At 47.2% G+C, this 15,536-nt stretch overlaps 1 protein-coding gene across 1 annotated transcript; it reads right to left on the reverse strand.

The window, feature by feature from the left end:
- Positions 1-11,413: 11,413 nt before the first annotated feature.
- Positions 11,414-11,686, reverse strand: TINCR (TINCR ubiquitin domain containing; the record flags this gene model as incomplete). Its single annotated transcript, XM_082297919.1, has 1 exon — positions 11,414-11,686. The coding sequence occupies exon 1, from the start codon at positions 11,675-11,677 to the stop codon at positions 11,414-11,416; it is 264 nt and encodes an 87-aa protein (XP_082154045.1). The 5' UTR covers positions 11,678-11,686.
- Positions 11,687-15,536: the final 3,850 nt, after the last annotated feature.

The following is a 15,536-nucleotide window of genomic DNA, read 5'->3' on the forward strand; positions in this document are numbered from 1 at the left end:
AGGCAAAGGCAGCCTTCCTGTCTCCCAGGGCTTTGACACCGGCTGATTAAGCAACAGAGCAGCACTGCCTGGAATTAACAGGAGTCCAAAAAAACCCAGGACAGTGGAATTCTGCTTAAACAAAGCAAAAGTGCCAGAAACCCTTTCACTGGTGCTTCCTGACAGCCCTGAATGTCTGAGGCAGTGCCAGACAGCACCATTGAGCTGAGATGCTGCTACTGTCCTTGAAGAAGGGACACTTGGAAGTGACACACTCAGGGCCCTGTGAGGGAGAAAGGAGCCCCTGCCAGGCTCTGCTGGTCCCACTGGAAGCCCTGGGAGGTGACAAGACCCAAATGGCCCCAGCAGCGTGTCTGACATAGCATGGCAGATGGGCACAGAGCCCCAGAAAGAAGCGTGTGGCCCTGAAAAGCAAGGCCTGGAGCTGAAAATCTTGAAGGAGAGCACTTCCAGGAGGAAATGCCACATAGGCTAAGAGAGGATAATGTGACACAGCTGCCCTGTGCCAGCGGGCCCTGCAAGGAAATGAGGTGCAGCTGCCATGGGCTGGAGAGTGTTTGCAAGTGCTTCTGGAGGAGGGAAATCCATAATGAAACAGCCTCAAAGGAGACGTGACATGGCCTGCTTGAGACCTCAGGAGCTCAGCCACTGTGTTGAATTCTCCCGGATATGGAAAAACCTTGGTATTCCCAGAGCTGCTAGTGCAGACTCATTGATTAGTAGGCAGGGCAGGAAATTAAATGAGGCAGGTGAATTAAAGCCAGACTTCACAAGCTGCATCTGTTCCTCCATTCCCTCTGGATACAACACTGATGTAACTTTAAAAAGTAAATTTAGTGCTGAGGAAAGCTGCCAGGCTGATGACTCTGTAAACTGAAACATTTGATGCATGCGTGTCTCAGGTACAGGAGAAGCACAGAAGAGCCACTGGAACGTACCCCAGCCTGAGCTGCCTGACTAGAACACAGCAGCTGGTGGAGATGACCTGCCCAGGCTTGTCTTCTGCTCGTGAAGCTCAAGAGAAGGAGCTACTGGAAAGGCCTGGCTGCAGCTCCAAGGTGGAGGTAAACAGCAGTGCTTTGGATAATCCCATCTGCGATGCTCCGTCAATAGCAGGATCCCAAAGGTAACAGTCCCAGCAAGAAGCAGTCCCATCCACAGAGCAGCATTGTGGAGTTGCAAACTTCTCCATCTTGCAATACACTCAGGACCTAATACACCTTCCAATGCTGGTCCTTGATCTTGTCCACACCTGTGTTTACAGAGAACAAGGGAAACATCCATTTCACAGTAGTTCTTACTGTCAGCATCTTTTCTGGCATCCAGGCAACTCCCCACACCACCATAGTTAATTTAGTCTTTCCAGATATCCCCCTGGGCCACAAAAAGCCTGCCAGAGCTGACCAGAGCTGCCAGCTACAGGCAGGAGGTGTTAGAGTAGATACTGGACCTAATCCAGCTCAGGTCAGTTTGCTTTTTGCAGAAAGGCAAAACCCTGAAGAGCCTGGATGGTTTTGAAGGACCTAGAAACGCAAGGAGGGACAGGACATCTCAAATAGAAGACTTATTTTTCCACTGAGGCATGTCCAGAAGGGGATTCAAAGCATCCCTCTGCCCATTTGGTGATCTGACCTTCTTGGACAGACTCAGGTAAACCCCAAATGTCTAAATTACACTATAAAAAGTGGCTTCCACCTGTTCTGAGAGCAGCTGAGTGGTGTGATCCCACCATTTAGCAAGCACTAAGGATACCTGTAACTAGGAGTAATAGGCAGCACGGGGAGGACGAGTAGAAGAGGCAGTGTAAAACAAGTGAGTGAAAGAGGTTATCCCTCTGTCTTCCCAGTACTGGACTGGAAATGGTAGGGAACAGCTGGAGCTGTGTCAGGGGGGTTTAGATTGGATGTTGGGGAAAGGTTCTTCCCCCAGAGGATGGCTGGGCACTGAACAGGCTCTCCGGGGAATGGTCATGGCCCCAAGGCTGCCAGAGATCCGGGGGCATTTGGACAATGCTCTCAGGGATGCACAGGCTGGGATTGTTGGGGCATCTGTGCAGGGCCAGGAGCTGAACTGAAGAAGTTCCTTCCAACTCAGGGTATTCCATGATTCTCTCATCACTAGAGAGTTGCACAGTTCTGTTAGCAAAGCATTAAACAAATCTCTTGCAGGAAACAACAATATAATAAACAAGCAAACAAAGAAAAAAACCAGACAGCTCTTGTTCCTCAGAGCACAGCCCCTGTTCTCAAGTGTCTTGCATTGGATTGTGGCATAGAGGAAAAAAGCAGAAATATCTCAAATAGATCCAGTTAGTTTTACCTCTTTAATGCTGGTCCTGTGGCTCTTTCTAGGTGGTTTGTGGGTTTTATCCTACTTTTTCCCATGTGATAAGATGCATCATTTGAAGGACAGCAACCAAACCAGCTCTTCCTGCTCTGAAGAGAGGCAGCAACTGCGCTTAGAATAAAAGATTGTCAGCCAGATTTGACATGTCAATCAAAGCCTATCTCTGAAAAAAACATTAGTCCAGGCAGCTCCCCGCACCATCACGGTTAATTTAGTCTTTCCAGATATCCCCCTGAGCCACAAAAAGCCTTCCAGAGCTGACCAGAGCTCCAAGCTAGAGGCAGGAGGTGTTAGAGTAGATACTGGACCTAATTCAGCTCAGGTCAGTTTGCCTTTTGCAGAGCAAAAGACTGTGATTATCAAGTCCAGGGAAGCAAATCCTGTCTCCCAGGCTCTGTGAAGCAAACCGTACCTTTTACTAGACAAGGGGCATAGATTTAGGACTCTGTTGCTCAGTGTGTCCCATCTCCAGTGGCACACATCCACTTTAATATTATTATTATCATTTTAATTATTATTTATGACTACACCCAAGGCTGTGTGAGGCACTTTCCAAGCACTCAGGAAAGTACTGGCTCTGGTCCAAGAAATTCATTATTTCAGGATAGACAGACATGCAGAGGCGCCGCACGGTCAAGTGGCAGAACTGCTGACCCAACAGCACCAGCTCTCCACAAGCACCTGCCTTGTTGGTTGACCTTGGAAAAGTCACATTCCTTCTTCCCACACTTAGTCCCATCCCACTCTTTGTCCATCCCAGTTGCTTGGACTGAAAGATGTTCAGCTGTGACTATGTTCACATTTTTGTCTTAGAATCTCTTTCTGTGCAAAGTCCAAGTATGTACTTGGGGGAATATTTTTGTTCTTTGGGAAAAAGAAAATGAAAAATTCTATTTTCCATGACATTTTGTCAAATGCTTGTGTTGGAAAAGAAGAATCAACTGTTTTCTCATGGCCAAAAAACCAGAAAATGCAGACTTGGAGTGTTTGGTAAGACAGCTGCCAGTCATTGGAATTTTCTGGGGAAAGTACCATAGAGATTAGTGGAACATCCATTTTTTCTCTTGAAAAGAAGTTTGAACCTAAAAATCAAGTTGTTCTGTGAGTAAGGAACTGGTGAAACCCGTTCCTTCTCTGATTTGTGTATTACAACTGCTTTTTATTTCTTCCTTTCTTGGTGCTCCCAGCTTACTGCAATATCCTCAGGGCACCTGATGCCCTCCAGACCTTCCCAGCAAAATCCTTGGCTGTTACAGCAGCTTCTTGCATCACAGGGAAGGGGTAGCAAGTGCAGGGCCTGGCTTGAAGCTGGGCAGGAACTGATTGACCAGTCATATCTAAATGCCAGCTTGTCACCTGGCTGCTGCATTCCAAAAGAGACAGGGAGAAAGAGGTGTAATTACCTTTCCTTCAGTAGGATATTAACTTAAACGTCTCTCTTCTATCCAGCTGCTGTTTGTTCATGAAACTTGCAGGAATATTGGGTCTGTGACACCTCTCTCTTTCCATCAAATTGGGTTGAATCAGGTCAGCTGGTTCAGAAGTTATTGGAGCAGGGCAAAGTGGGGGACCAGCCCAGATGGAAGAAGAACACAAGGAGGCTCATTGCCTTATAAACCCTGGCTCAAAAATGAGGCAGTTTTGGTGTAACTATGGGTCCCTGAGATCAGGTGAGGTGGTTGCTGTCACAGAGACCAACCAGTCCCTGTCTTTCGGATATACAGAACCTGCCAAGCTCCAGGACTGTCTCTAGTGCACTTATCACTTATTTGCTGTACAGAGCCTGTAACCTGGAAATGGGGCTCCACTGTATAGAAAGTGTTCTGGAGCCCAGACAGTCCCTAACCTGAGTCATTTACTGCTGGATGGACAGGGTGAAAGGGAAAAATAACTGTCTTGCACTTACATGTAGGAAAACAAAAGCCAAGACCAGCAACATACTGCAGAATCCTGAAAACGAGTCAGAAGGAGGCTCAGATGTCCCATGTCCCCATCTAGGGCCCTAAGCAAAGTCCACCTCAGCTCCTTCTCACTCCATCGCCCAGGCAGAAATCCCCTTTCCTGGGTGTTTCACTGGTTCATTACTCCCAGGAGCTGAGTCAGTCTTACCACGCTCCTCCATTGGCAGCTGGGACCACATGGCATGCTGAAGAGGAAACACTGTTTGTTGTTTTGTTTGGCTTAATTATTCATGGGCACCATGCTGAAAACACTTGGGAGTTGCTTTCTGAACAGTCCTTGAGCTGGTGTGCAGGGACGAACTTACCAACACCGGTGGCCAGGCTGCCTTTCCATGGGCAAGCTCTCTTCCATCTGCTTCCCTTCAGCCCTTGTCACACTCCGCATCTCTCATGGCTTTGGCTGTGCTCTTTGACATTATCTGAATAAGAAAGAGGCAAATACTTGGAGCACTATAGAGATGCAATCAAAAATGGCATTTGACCAAGCAGGCACTGACCCTGACATGTGGAGAATGCAAACCTCATCCTCTGACTGGTTTTGTTCTTTGGTCACACTATACAACTCAGGATAAGCCACTTGCAGGGTTTCAAACCTGTTTATCCTTCCACAGAAGATGCCTTCATCCTCCTTCAGATAATCCACAGCTGTCTGGAAGCCTTTTTCTCATAAGCAAGGCTCTTCCTCTTTAGTGCCTGCTCCTGGAAATCCATTTTTCATCTTAGAACAAGGGCAGTCTGTAGCTTTAGGAGCACTTTGAGACTGTTTGCAGTAAGACAAAGCTTGAATTGCTCTCAACACATTCACCCTTGGGCATCAGCACTACATGGTGGCTTTCTGGGGTTGTGGGTCCATCAACATTTTCTGACAGGGGTACAGACCCTCCATAGAAGGCCTAAACTTAGCAAAAGTAGAATTATTTTCTAAGTTACTCTTCTGAAAACCCTTAGAAATCACCCAGGGCTACCCCCTGGGGTCTCCAGAACAGTGCCTAAAGCTCTGCCAAGTTTGTAGGGGTACCTCTTCAGGGCTGGAATTTGCTTAGAGAGCTCATCATCCCACCTTGGACTGCAACTAAGGTTCTCACGGCCCACAGCAGCTCTACCAGGCAGCCACCCTATTCAGGTGAGCCAGTAAGAGCAGGGCTGAGTTTTTTGAGTCCTGTGAATTGCTGTTTGCAATTATGTTTGCAATTTATGACAAGAAACTGAGCCTGTGCTGCAAATATTTCACCAGGTCTTAGAGAATTTCAAAGTCTGTGGGGTGGGAGGTTTTGTTGTGTTCTACAAAAGGATCAGTCTAGTGAGGCTGATATCAGTCACGGATTGGGTTTTCTGTAAAACCCAGGACAGGATTCATATTTCAGCACTTCTGTCTTCACTTGAAATTTCAGCGGACTTTGATAGCCAAGGGTTTGCTGTGAACCCCCCCCTGAAGCACATCTGTCCCACAAAACACCATGACACAGGAGAGGGGATTTATCCCAACTGCGCAAAATCTTCACCTGATATAAATCAGCACAACTACAGAGAAGTCCAAGAAGCTGGGCCATATCACACCAGAAAGAAACCTAGTTTAGGATGTACTTCCCATTCATTAATTCTTGCCTAGAGCCAAGACAGACCCCCGGGAGACATATTAGCTCCATTTCATCTACTGCAATCCCATGCAACTGCACAGGGAGGAATTCAGATCATATGGACCACATTCTCTATTGATGCAACCCTGTGTTTTTGTTAAATGAGCTTCTTGGGCTGAGCAGTAAGTAAATGAGCTAAATACAGGTGTGACTGTTTGGCCTGTACGCTGTGAGGTGTCAGCAGAGGTAACTGCACCAGTGCTTTCGGAACTTAAAAATCACTTAACTGAGTACACCAGCAGAGAGCTTGGCCCATGAGTAATACACATAAATACTACCTTCAGCCACTGAGATGTAGTCAGCCCCCCACCTGGCTGTTGCCTCAGTAACACATCTCTAAGAGGATATTTTTAAGCCAGTATTATTTATCCGGTAGGTGGAAGCGGGCCTGTTAAGGCCATACCAGGTCAGCATATGTCTAAGCATGTACTGAAGAACTTAATTAGTTCTCCCTGAGAAGAGAGACTCCCAGTGCTATTTAAAGGATCGTTATTCTACTGCGAGATGCCTTGGAGCCTGCTGCTAGGCCTCAGCTTAACAGGGCAAGGCTGTAGAAATTGGATGGGGGTGAAAAGTCTCCCCTCCATGCTGAGGAGTAATTGCTGAGCAACCCCAGGAGCGGGAGGGTCAGTGCAAAGAGCAGGCCTCACAAAACCACACTGAAACTCAGAGTAAAGAACTTATTTCAGGTCTGAGCTTTCAGGGTCAAAATGTGTAGATCCCATTACTTTTTTCTGGTTTCTAGAGGTCCAACATCACCTGCTGTGCTTCCCAGGCAGCTCTGGGGACAGTGAGCAGGGGTGATAGAATAATGATGTAAGTGTAGAGAGAGCCACTGCTGAGTGCCTGTCATTGGTCCTTATGCCATCATGGAGTCAAACGTAGGCAGGAGTTTAGCATCAGCTAAACTGGACCTTGTGCAAGTGGCTCAGTCATAGTTTTCGTTTACACTTCCGAAAAATCAGAATGTAAACTGAATGTCAATAAGGGAATGCAACAGGCTCCCTGAGGATGGATGGGTTTGTTATTATGGCAGGAGGTAAAATAACCATTCTTGAGTGGATGGACCTTTGGAAAACTACACTGAACAGCCTCTGAAGAATAAAACAGGTTCCCAAGAAAGTCAAAGCTTCTATAAGGACTGGCACTCACAAGGGACACTGAGGCTGCATTGCAGGAGAGGGAGAAACCTGGACATGCTTATTTTGACCTAAGAGTGGCTACGATACCACGTGGGACCTTGGTCTGCTCCTGGAGTTGTTCCTAGATGAGTTGTTATGGTAACTGAGCTAATGTCCTGAGATAGATGCTTTCAGGTGGCTCCAGGCCAGAAAATCAACACCAATAGATTCCAGATAATAGACTTCTGCTGAACTCAGTGCTGGCATCTACTTTATTTAACCTATTCACCAATGACTTCCTGAACTCCATTCTCCAGGCAAGGCATATATGATGACAAAAGCTGCCTGGCCTCAACGAACCTCAGCTTCCAAAAGGCTGAGGGGACCCATGCCCTGTGGCCAAGTCTGTGCCAGTAAATCAAATGTGCCTGGGACTTTCTCCTACATGTAGAGGACAGGTGGCACAGAATGGCTGAAGTTTTCCTATTAAATTCTTACTCTCCAAACCTGCGTGGGCACATCCAGGCATCCCATAAGGAGCAGTCCCTGGCCCATGCTGGCTCCTGAAATGTGCCTGGACTGAGACAAAAATTACAGGGCAATACTCCAGCACTGTAACACAGAGAAGTCCAGGCACTGCTTGATTTATTAGCACAGACCTTGCCTGGGTGACTGCTGGAGGAGACTGTGCAGGAGAGGAACCAAGAGCAAAGGCTCTGTCAATGTGCTTGTACTTATACCACACACAGATCCAGCTGGAACTGCACATCCCTAGGAACTGGGCATGTCTGGGTATCGCTCTGGATCACCCAGTGACATCCTCTGTTTGAAATAGCCCATGGGTTAAGTAGTGGATTCACCAGTTCAAGGCAACATGCCTCCATCTCCCACTGAACATCAAAACCAAGCAGCCAAGAAACGCTCAGCGAGGAGCAGCTAACTCCATATGCCCACGATCCAGCACTGCTGCTCGCTGCCCCACGGGTGGCCTTGTTGATCAGTGCTCCACAGCACGCAGCCAGCAAAGAGCTTCCGGGCAGCTCGCTGTGGCAGTCAAAATACAGCAAGAGTGGTGCCAGTTTCAGGAACTCCCACATCACCGCCAGACCAGCTGAGCAGCTCCCTGGCTCTGGGGCCCTGCGCCGCCTCCAGAGCGAGCCAAACGGGTTCTGCCGTGGCGTGGCCCACAGTGCCAGGACTGATCATGCCTTGGGCGTTTGGGACAGCCTATTGCATGCCCGTGGATGCTTTTGCATCTGTGCTGGGTGGCTGTTCTGCTCATGCCAAGACCCACTGGTGGGTGGTCTCCTGCTGGGCAGTAGTGGCCTGAACACCACATGCTGGCCCACGGCCACTGAGCTGGGGCATTTCTCTGCTTCATTTCCATTTCAACTCTTGCTTTGCTTGTTTTACCCACTGGTAAACAATGTTATTGTAATATGTCACTCTCTAGGGCAGAAACTGTTTTTCAGTGAGTTCTTTGCTCAGCCTCTCCTGCAACAGGATTGCAATTTCAGTCAGCACAGCACTAATGTGATTAACAGGCTCTGCACAAAGGGGAATTGCATCCTAGGTGGGTGTGATATTCACAGTTCTGGCCAGCCCATGTGCTTTCCCAGGGAGAGAGGTCATGTTGACTGATTTCCAAAATGGCTTGCTCGAACTTTTAAACATTAACATCTAAATAAATTTTCAGCATTAGCTGGTATGCTGATCCCTTTCCTGCCAAGCTGCCGCCTTAAGTGAATTTTTATGACCAAGTTACAAACCCCAGAAAATACCAGCAAGAAGTGGAAATGCTGACTTGGCCTTTGCTAAATGCCAATTATCTACAAAGGCATTAAGCGGGGAGGGGAGGATGAAAAATAGGGTCATTTTCATGTTTTCTCTGGTTCAAAGCAAACTGTACCGTGAGCCCATTGTAGGAACACACAGCATGCAGAGTAACCATTAATATTTATAGGCACGACACGGAGCTGCAGACCTTGGCAATCACAGCAACTCCACTTCTGGAGCTAATATTGCTCTCTTCGGCTGGTACCTCAGTACAAAAGAGTAAGTAGGAGACACCAAGATTTTCAGGGAGAACTGAAGAAGTAGATGCTTGCCTTTGATCGGGAGGGTCCATACTTCACTGAGTTGGTGAAACATTAAAACCAACTCTTAAATCCTCAGGACTGCTGTCCAAATGCAGCACTATGTTTTCTCTACCCCCTCTGCTCCTGTGGCCCCTAGACAGTCCCAACACTGCATGGGCTACTATTGTTATAGTCCCCGTGGTTATTCACTGTTGCCCAGCTGATACAAACCAGCGTATTTCCAAAGACACTGTTGGTGCAATATGGACTTGTAATACCTAAAGATCTACTTCAGTAATCTCAATACTCAAATTGGTACTGTAATCTCAGTTACAATACAGCCTTCTCCCACTCTGTATTTCCCAAGTCCCAGTGGCAGTGAGAGACAGGCATCTAAAATCCTCTAAAACCTCTCTGTGCTGAAGACCAGGCAAGGTGCTGAGTCACAACCTGCCCTCAGCCCAGGACTGTCCCACGCAGGGCAGTGACTGCCTAGCCACACACGAGCACATCTGAGAAATATCTAAGGGAACTCTCCTACCATAGCTCAGTCACCCCACGAGCCGTTAGAGAAATGTGTTGCCAATATCTGGGCATTTACATGCCACAGAAAACCCTCTGGGATTGGCTGAGGTTGGCACAATAATCCTTTCTGTCAAAAAAATCAAGGAGATGTGACTTCAGGTAGAGACAGGACACTCCCCACACTGCACCCAGCCCTGGCAAAAGCAATAGGATATTGGCCAAAGGTGCTTGTTTAGGAACCAGAAAGGTTTCCAGGAAATCCAAGGAAAAATGTATTAGAAATCCCATTCCCTTTTGGATGTACTCACAAAAATTGAACTGTGACTTTGAGCAAGAGGCTCTAGATTTTCAAAAATGGCCAGTGACTTCAGCTGGGCCCTCTGAACTCACACGCCCACCGGGGCAGGATCTCCTGGTGAGTTTTGCATTGCTGCAGTTACACCTTGCTTTTGCAGCATGTGGGAAGGTGCACAGCACACTATGGAAACCAGGCATCTACCAAACAAGCATCAGTATGTGCACTCCATCAACTCAGACCCTCCAAATCCTTTTTTACTCTCAAAAATTCAGACTGTAAAAATTAGGAAAATAAACACTGGAAACAACAACAAATAGAAGTGCTTCTGCCATTAAAAACAAGGCAAAAAGGAGGAGCTGAGCCAAGTTAATCAGAGAACTGAAATGAGATGTTGGAGAAAGGGGACGTGGGTGACTTGGGGTTTGCAGTTAGTTGAGTGATGTGAAATCTCTTGTGTCTGGCTGAGCTCTGAAAGGAAATGCTTTATTAAATCTTCTTTGTGTGAGATTTCAAGCTGCCTCTGGACTGGAAAATAGGACCATTCCAGTATGTGGGATATAATCAGGAACTGAAGTCTTTAGTGCAGGTTTTTCTGCAGAGGAAACACTGATCAGCATAGACACAAACTCAGAGGGCTCAGGATTTAGGAAGGTGAATTAGACACAACGTACCCGCAACATACCTCCTCTACCCAGTATCCCCAAAATGCTTCACAGAATGAATCATGCTGGCAGTAACAACCAGGCATTAGGAAAGACAGTGCAGGTGGGCATAAATTCACCACACTGAATCGAAACTGTTCTGTGGGCCAGTGAGTCCCAGGTCCATTATTTCAGTTTTCATCCCCACTGGAACATAGTGCTTGCCGTGATTGATCTCCCATGCACTGGCTGTCCCGGGAGTCTCACTGCACTTTCTGCTGTGATTCAGACACATTTTGGGCAGCTGCAACCTCTTGCCATCCCTGTCCAGCACTCCTCGTGCTTTGCAGTAAGCTGGCGGCTCACAGCTCTTCTTTGTCACAGTAAGACTGTGCCACCCCCAAAAACCTGCAGGAAGTATTTCCTACAAAGGAGTGGGGAGACACAGGCATGACAGAATAGGACAAGTGAGAGGTTCCCAGAACACTCTCCTATGTCACACAATCTTCCCTGCCCTTTTTCTTGTCATGTCCTCCCTCTGTGCTTGGCCACATATCCAGGAAAACGAGACCTGACCAGAGACAGGACAGGCAGCAGCAACCAGATTTCCTCCTCTGACCTGCTTATTTCACAGCACAGCATGTCTGGATATGAAGAGCCTGGAATCTCAATCCTGCTGGAAATGGCAGGATTTGAGTTCCCGGTCTGCTTTCTTCAAACCCCAACAAGAAGGTGTCCCAAGGGGCTGAGACACACAGAGCGCTCCCCTTCCTTTGCACTGCCTCCATGGCAGATGAGCTCCTTGCCTACCTTTTATTGCTGACAAGAAGGAGGACAGAACCGTTCTGGATATTGGCTTCTTTGAGAGTCTCGTGCTCCTCGAGCTGCCTGGAGTTGTAATAAAATGTCTTCTTCCAGGAAGTGATGCCCTCCCGTACCAAGAGAGCCCGTAGGTCCATCACTGTGTCCCTGGGCCTGACCGTCAGGGGCATCATCAGGTCCTCGTCAGCCAGGTGCACCTTAATGTGGTACCTCTTCCATCGAGAAAGGCTCCTGCGCAGCGTGTCCATCCTCTCCAGCTCAGCAGGGCCAGTGTGGCAGAGCGGAGCATCCAGCTGGGAGATCAGCAAAGCAGGGATGTGGCTCTGAAGAGGCTGTCTGCTGCGAACAACTTAAAATGTCCGGCCAAACCTGTTTCTCCCAGTTGCCACGCTGCATGCTTCACATTCCAGGGAAGAGCTCACCTGGCTCCATGAGCCTGCTGGCTGGGAAACATCTCCATGAATCATTTCCACACACCCCTGAATCCCATAATAATTACAATGTCTTCATGAAGTGCTCTTCATTCCAATAGCTCGCAGAGGACTTTTAAAGCCGGATCTCCACAGACATTAGAAACATGAGTGCATGTGAGAAATGAATGGGTTTAGCAACCTCATGTCTCCTGCTCTAAAAAGCTGCCAGCTGGGGAGAAGATCAGTTAGCAAAGTAGGCATTTAGCAACCTCACAGCTACTTAACATGGCTACTTTAATGAAGAAAAGTACAGCTGCATAGTGACAAATTCCTCACAGAGGAGAGCCAGAGCACCCTGAAGAGATAGAGCCTGGCTGTGTGAACACCCCTCATCATTGCAGTGCAGATTCCCCCAGGAGATCTGCACAGTTACTGTTCACAAACGATGTGGGACCCTCCAGAAGGGGTAGGACTCACTCACTCCTCATCATACCCTCAGATACCTGATATTGACTCACACGTGCTCCTCGCTGGTGCATCGTCTTGATTTCCTCTTCCTTTCAGATTGCTGTCTAATTGCAGGGCTGATCGTATCCTGCTCAACACGTGAGTGGGATCAGCACCACGGGGCTGCAGGCACAGCAGGCAAACAGGTGGCACAGAGGCCTCGAAGTGCCAAGAGGAACCAGCCATACTTTGGGAAATACAATGCCACCTCTGAAAGGAAGGAACTGATGCCAGCCACAGGCTGGAACTGACCAATCCTGCAAGGCAGACTGGCAGTCACAAGATGATACTTCAGAGCAAACACCATGAAGATAAGGAAGCCTTTTTTTCTCTTTTTCTCAGAGATCAAGTCACCCTCTTACCTTATAGGTAACTTTTCTGCAGCCCATATTACAGGCATTAATTCCCTCGTCCATTCTTCTCAACATAGACCAGTATTTTCAGACCAAAGTACTGCAAGACAGTTGAGTTCAGGGTCTGCTCTTCACTGAAAAGGAGCTGCTCTTGCCTAGAAGATAACAAAACAGTCTGATTTTCAGATATGGCAGCAGTCGGCTCCCATTGAGAATAAGAGAAGTGTCCACTCTCCCATGGGGAACAAGGAGGTTTCCACCTTTCTTCCACACCTCCCTTTTCCCTCCCCAGCACATTATGTCTCTGCCAAGAACAGCAGCAAATATCTTCAGTTACACCACAGGCAGTGGAGATTTCCCTGTGCAATTGAGAAGAACCGAGGCTTCCACTTGTAACATTTTCTTTTCAGCTTGGGTATGATTGTTTTGGTGGGGTCTGGGATTCTTGGGTCCTTGCTCTGCCACTGAGTTGAGATGAGTCATGTCATGCCTTCGTGTTTCTGTTTACTCACCTTATGACTGCAGTATGGTGTAACACATGGTCATTAAGTACCTTGTGGGAAACAGGAACTGCTTTTAGCACAGTCATGGTTTTAAGAATGCCTGGATCTACAAATATGCCAATAGTCTTGAAGACAGAAAAACACCAACCCTATTAGAGATGGAGAAACTGAGGGATAAAGCCGTTATAACCAAGAAAAGGAAAAAGGTCAGGCTCTGGTCCCCATATCCAGGTACCTCAGCGAAGGGTCTCATTTTCAGAGACCTGCAACAACCCTCAAGCCCAAGGCCTGGTGACTCCTTCTCCATTGGGGTGACATTCACTTAGGGAGTCAAACTTCATCCTGGGTGTAAAGCCAGAATCTCAGGGGTAAAGCAAGGGTCTGATCCAGTTCCCAGAGCCATCCAAGGGCAGACTCTCATTGACGGCAGCCAGACCTGGAACAGGCCCCAGACACACCGTGGTCTGATGGCTCTGGCCAACAGAATTTACCCAGTGAGTGCCAAGGGGAGCATAAGGCATTCTCATTTCAGCAGAGCCTGTCTGGTGTCAGTGAGTCCATCAGCTCCATCCTTCAAGCATACGTGACAGCCTGACAGTTGCCAAATACCTCCCTCAGACACCTTTCAGACAGATCCTGTTTATTTTTAGGACAGCTCTTTCCCATCAAGGCTCAGATGCAAATCATTATACAGAATGGGGGGATGGTGGCAGGAAGAAAACAGCTATTATTTTTATTTCTTTGCCTATGTGGTTACAAACTTTCCTCGTGTACTCCCACCTTCCCACATTGGGACCCTTCATTTTATGAAAAGGGATGATATCCTAGCCTATGAAAGCAGGATAAGGAGAAGCATAGCAGTGAAGTCAGCTTATGAAATATTGAAGCAATGAAATCCTCACTGGAACACGTGAATGTCTAATGCCAGTTTCAATTAATTCTGAATTTTTCATTAAACCACTATTAAAAGCAAGAGGACAGCAGAAATAAGGGAAATTGACTTGAGCAGTATATTAAATACCTTAGTTTTGCTGGAGGATGTTTTATTATCTGTCCAAAGCAATTATTTCACCAGCTCCTGACGCTTTGTGGGCTAAACAGAGGTACAGGGTAAAGTTCTAGATGGTCTTTCCTCAAAATTATTTTAATTTCTGTCCCCTACCCTGCACCTGACAGCTTGTCTCTGGTGATGTCTCTGGCACATCATATCTGGAGGATAAGACATGGAGTGGGAGTTCTGGGAATCTGTAATAAAGTGTCACTCTGGCATTATTTACAAATCAAATAAAAATTTGTTGACTTAAGCTTTTCCCCATATAGAGGGCAAACAAAAGACATGCAAATATTCAGAGGCATTCATTAGGAAAGCTGAAAAGCAATTTAAAACCCGGGTGGGCTGTGATTTTTTTATGGACAGAAGAAATAAAGCAACAGCATTTATAAAATGTCTCCTCTTCTGCTCTCAGAGCTTCCTTACTCCATTGACTACAGCAAAAGAGAAACACCTGCCTAAACTAGGTGCTTTGTTAAGATGTCTCAAGCTGGTTGAGATGATCTTGGACCTTTTCATTTCTTCTCATAATGACAGAATAGAGACATTCATTTCTTAGGTGGGTGGGTTTTTGGTGCAGTTGTTTGTTTGACAGTGGCTGTTTGCTGTGCTGCTCTCCTTGAAAAGGGCAACAGAGAAGCGGGATGCTGCTCAATTAGAAAATAAAGGTTTCGATATGGAAATACAGGTTTCTTGCTACCAGGAAATAGAGGTTTCTTTATCTGCTGGTGTCAACCATAGGGAAACTGAAACATCTGGGAGAAATCTGACCCTGATTCCCCTGGCAGAGCCTGTAAGTCTTTGAGGAAACCACTCAGCCAGTGCTGTCATTCTACCAAGGCAGACCCTTTGCTGTTCCCTGAAGCTCTCTGATCCCAGGACTTGTGGTCAGTAGTACTGAACATTAAGGACTTCCCTCTGATGTTTCTTTGGGGTGACTTTTTGTTTGGGAGCAGAGAGAGAGCAAGGGATGAAGCATGAGAGGTGACTACCCTGGTCAGGTTGACCAGACTTTGCACTTGCAGTTCTGTAACACTGGGTACTAAAGAGGGGCTTTTTGTCAGACTCCCCTAAATACTCAATTCAGCTGGTGGGCACATTCTCAACCCAAACACTGTTCTCCCGCTCCATTAACTGAAGGTGCAGAGGAAAGGCTGCAGCATTGTGAACTCTGACACCCACACTAGGTGCTGAGGAGCAGGAGGCTGGGAAAGGTTCATTCATAGAGAGTGAACAGCTGTGCAGGCTGCACAGTGATAAAATAAGGTTATAAATCTCCA

This window comes from Coloeus monedula (assembly GCF_965178545.1).
Source record: "Coloeus monedula genome assembly, chromosome: 27".
In the NCBI taxonomy this organism is placed as follows: Eukaryota; Metazoa; Chordata; class Aves; order Passeriformes; family Corvidae; genus Coloeus; species Coloeus monedula.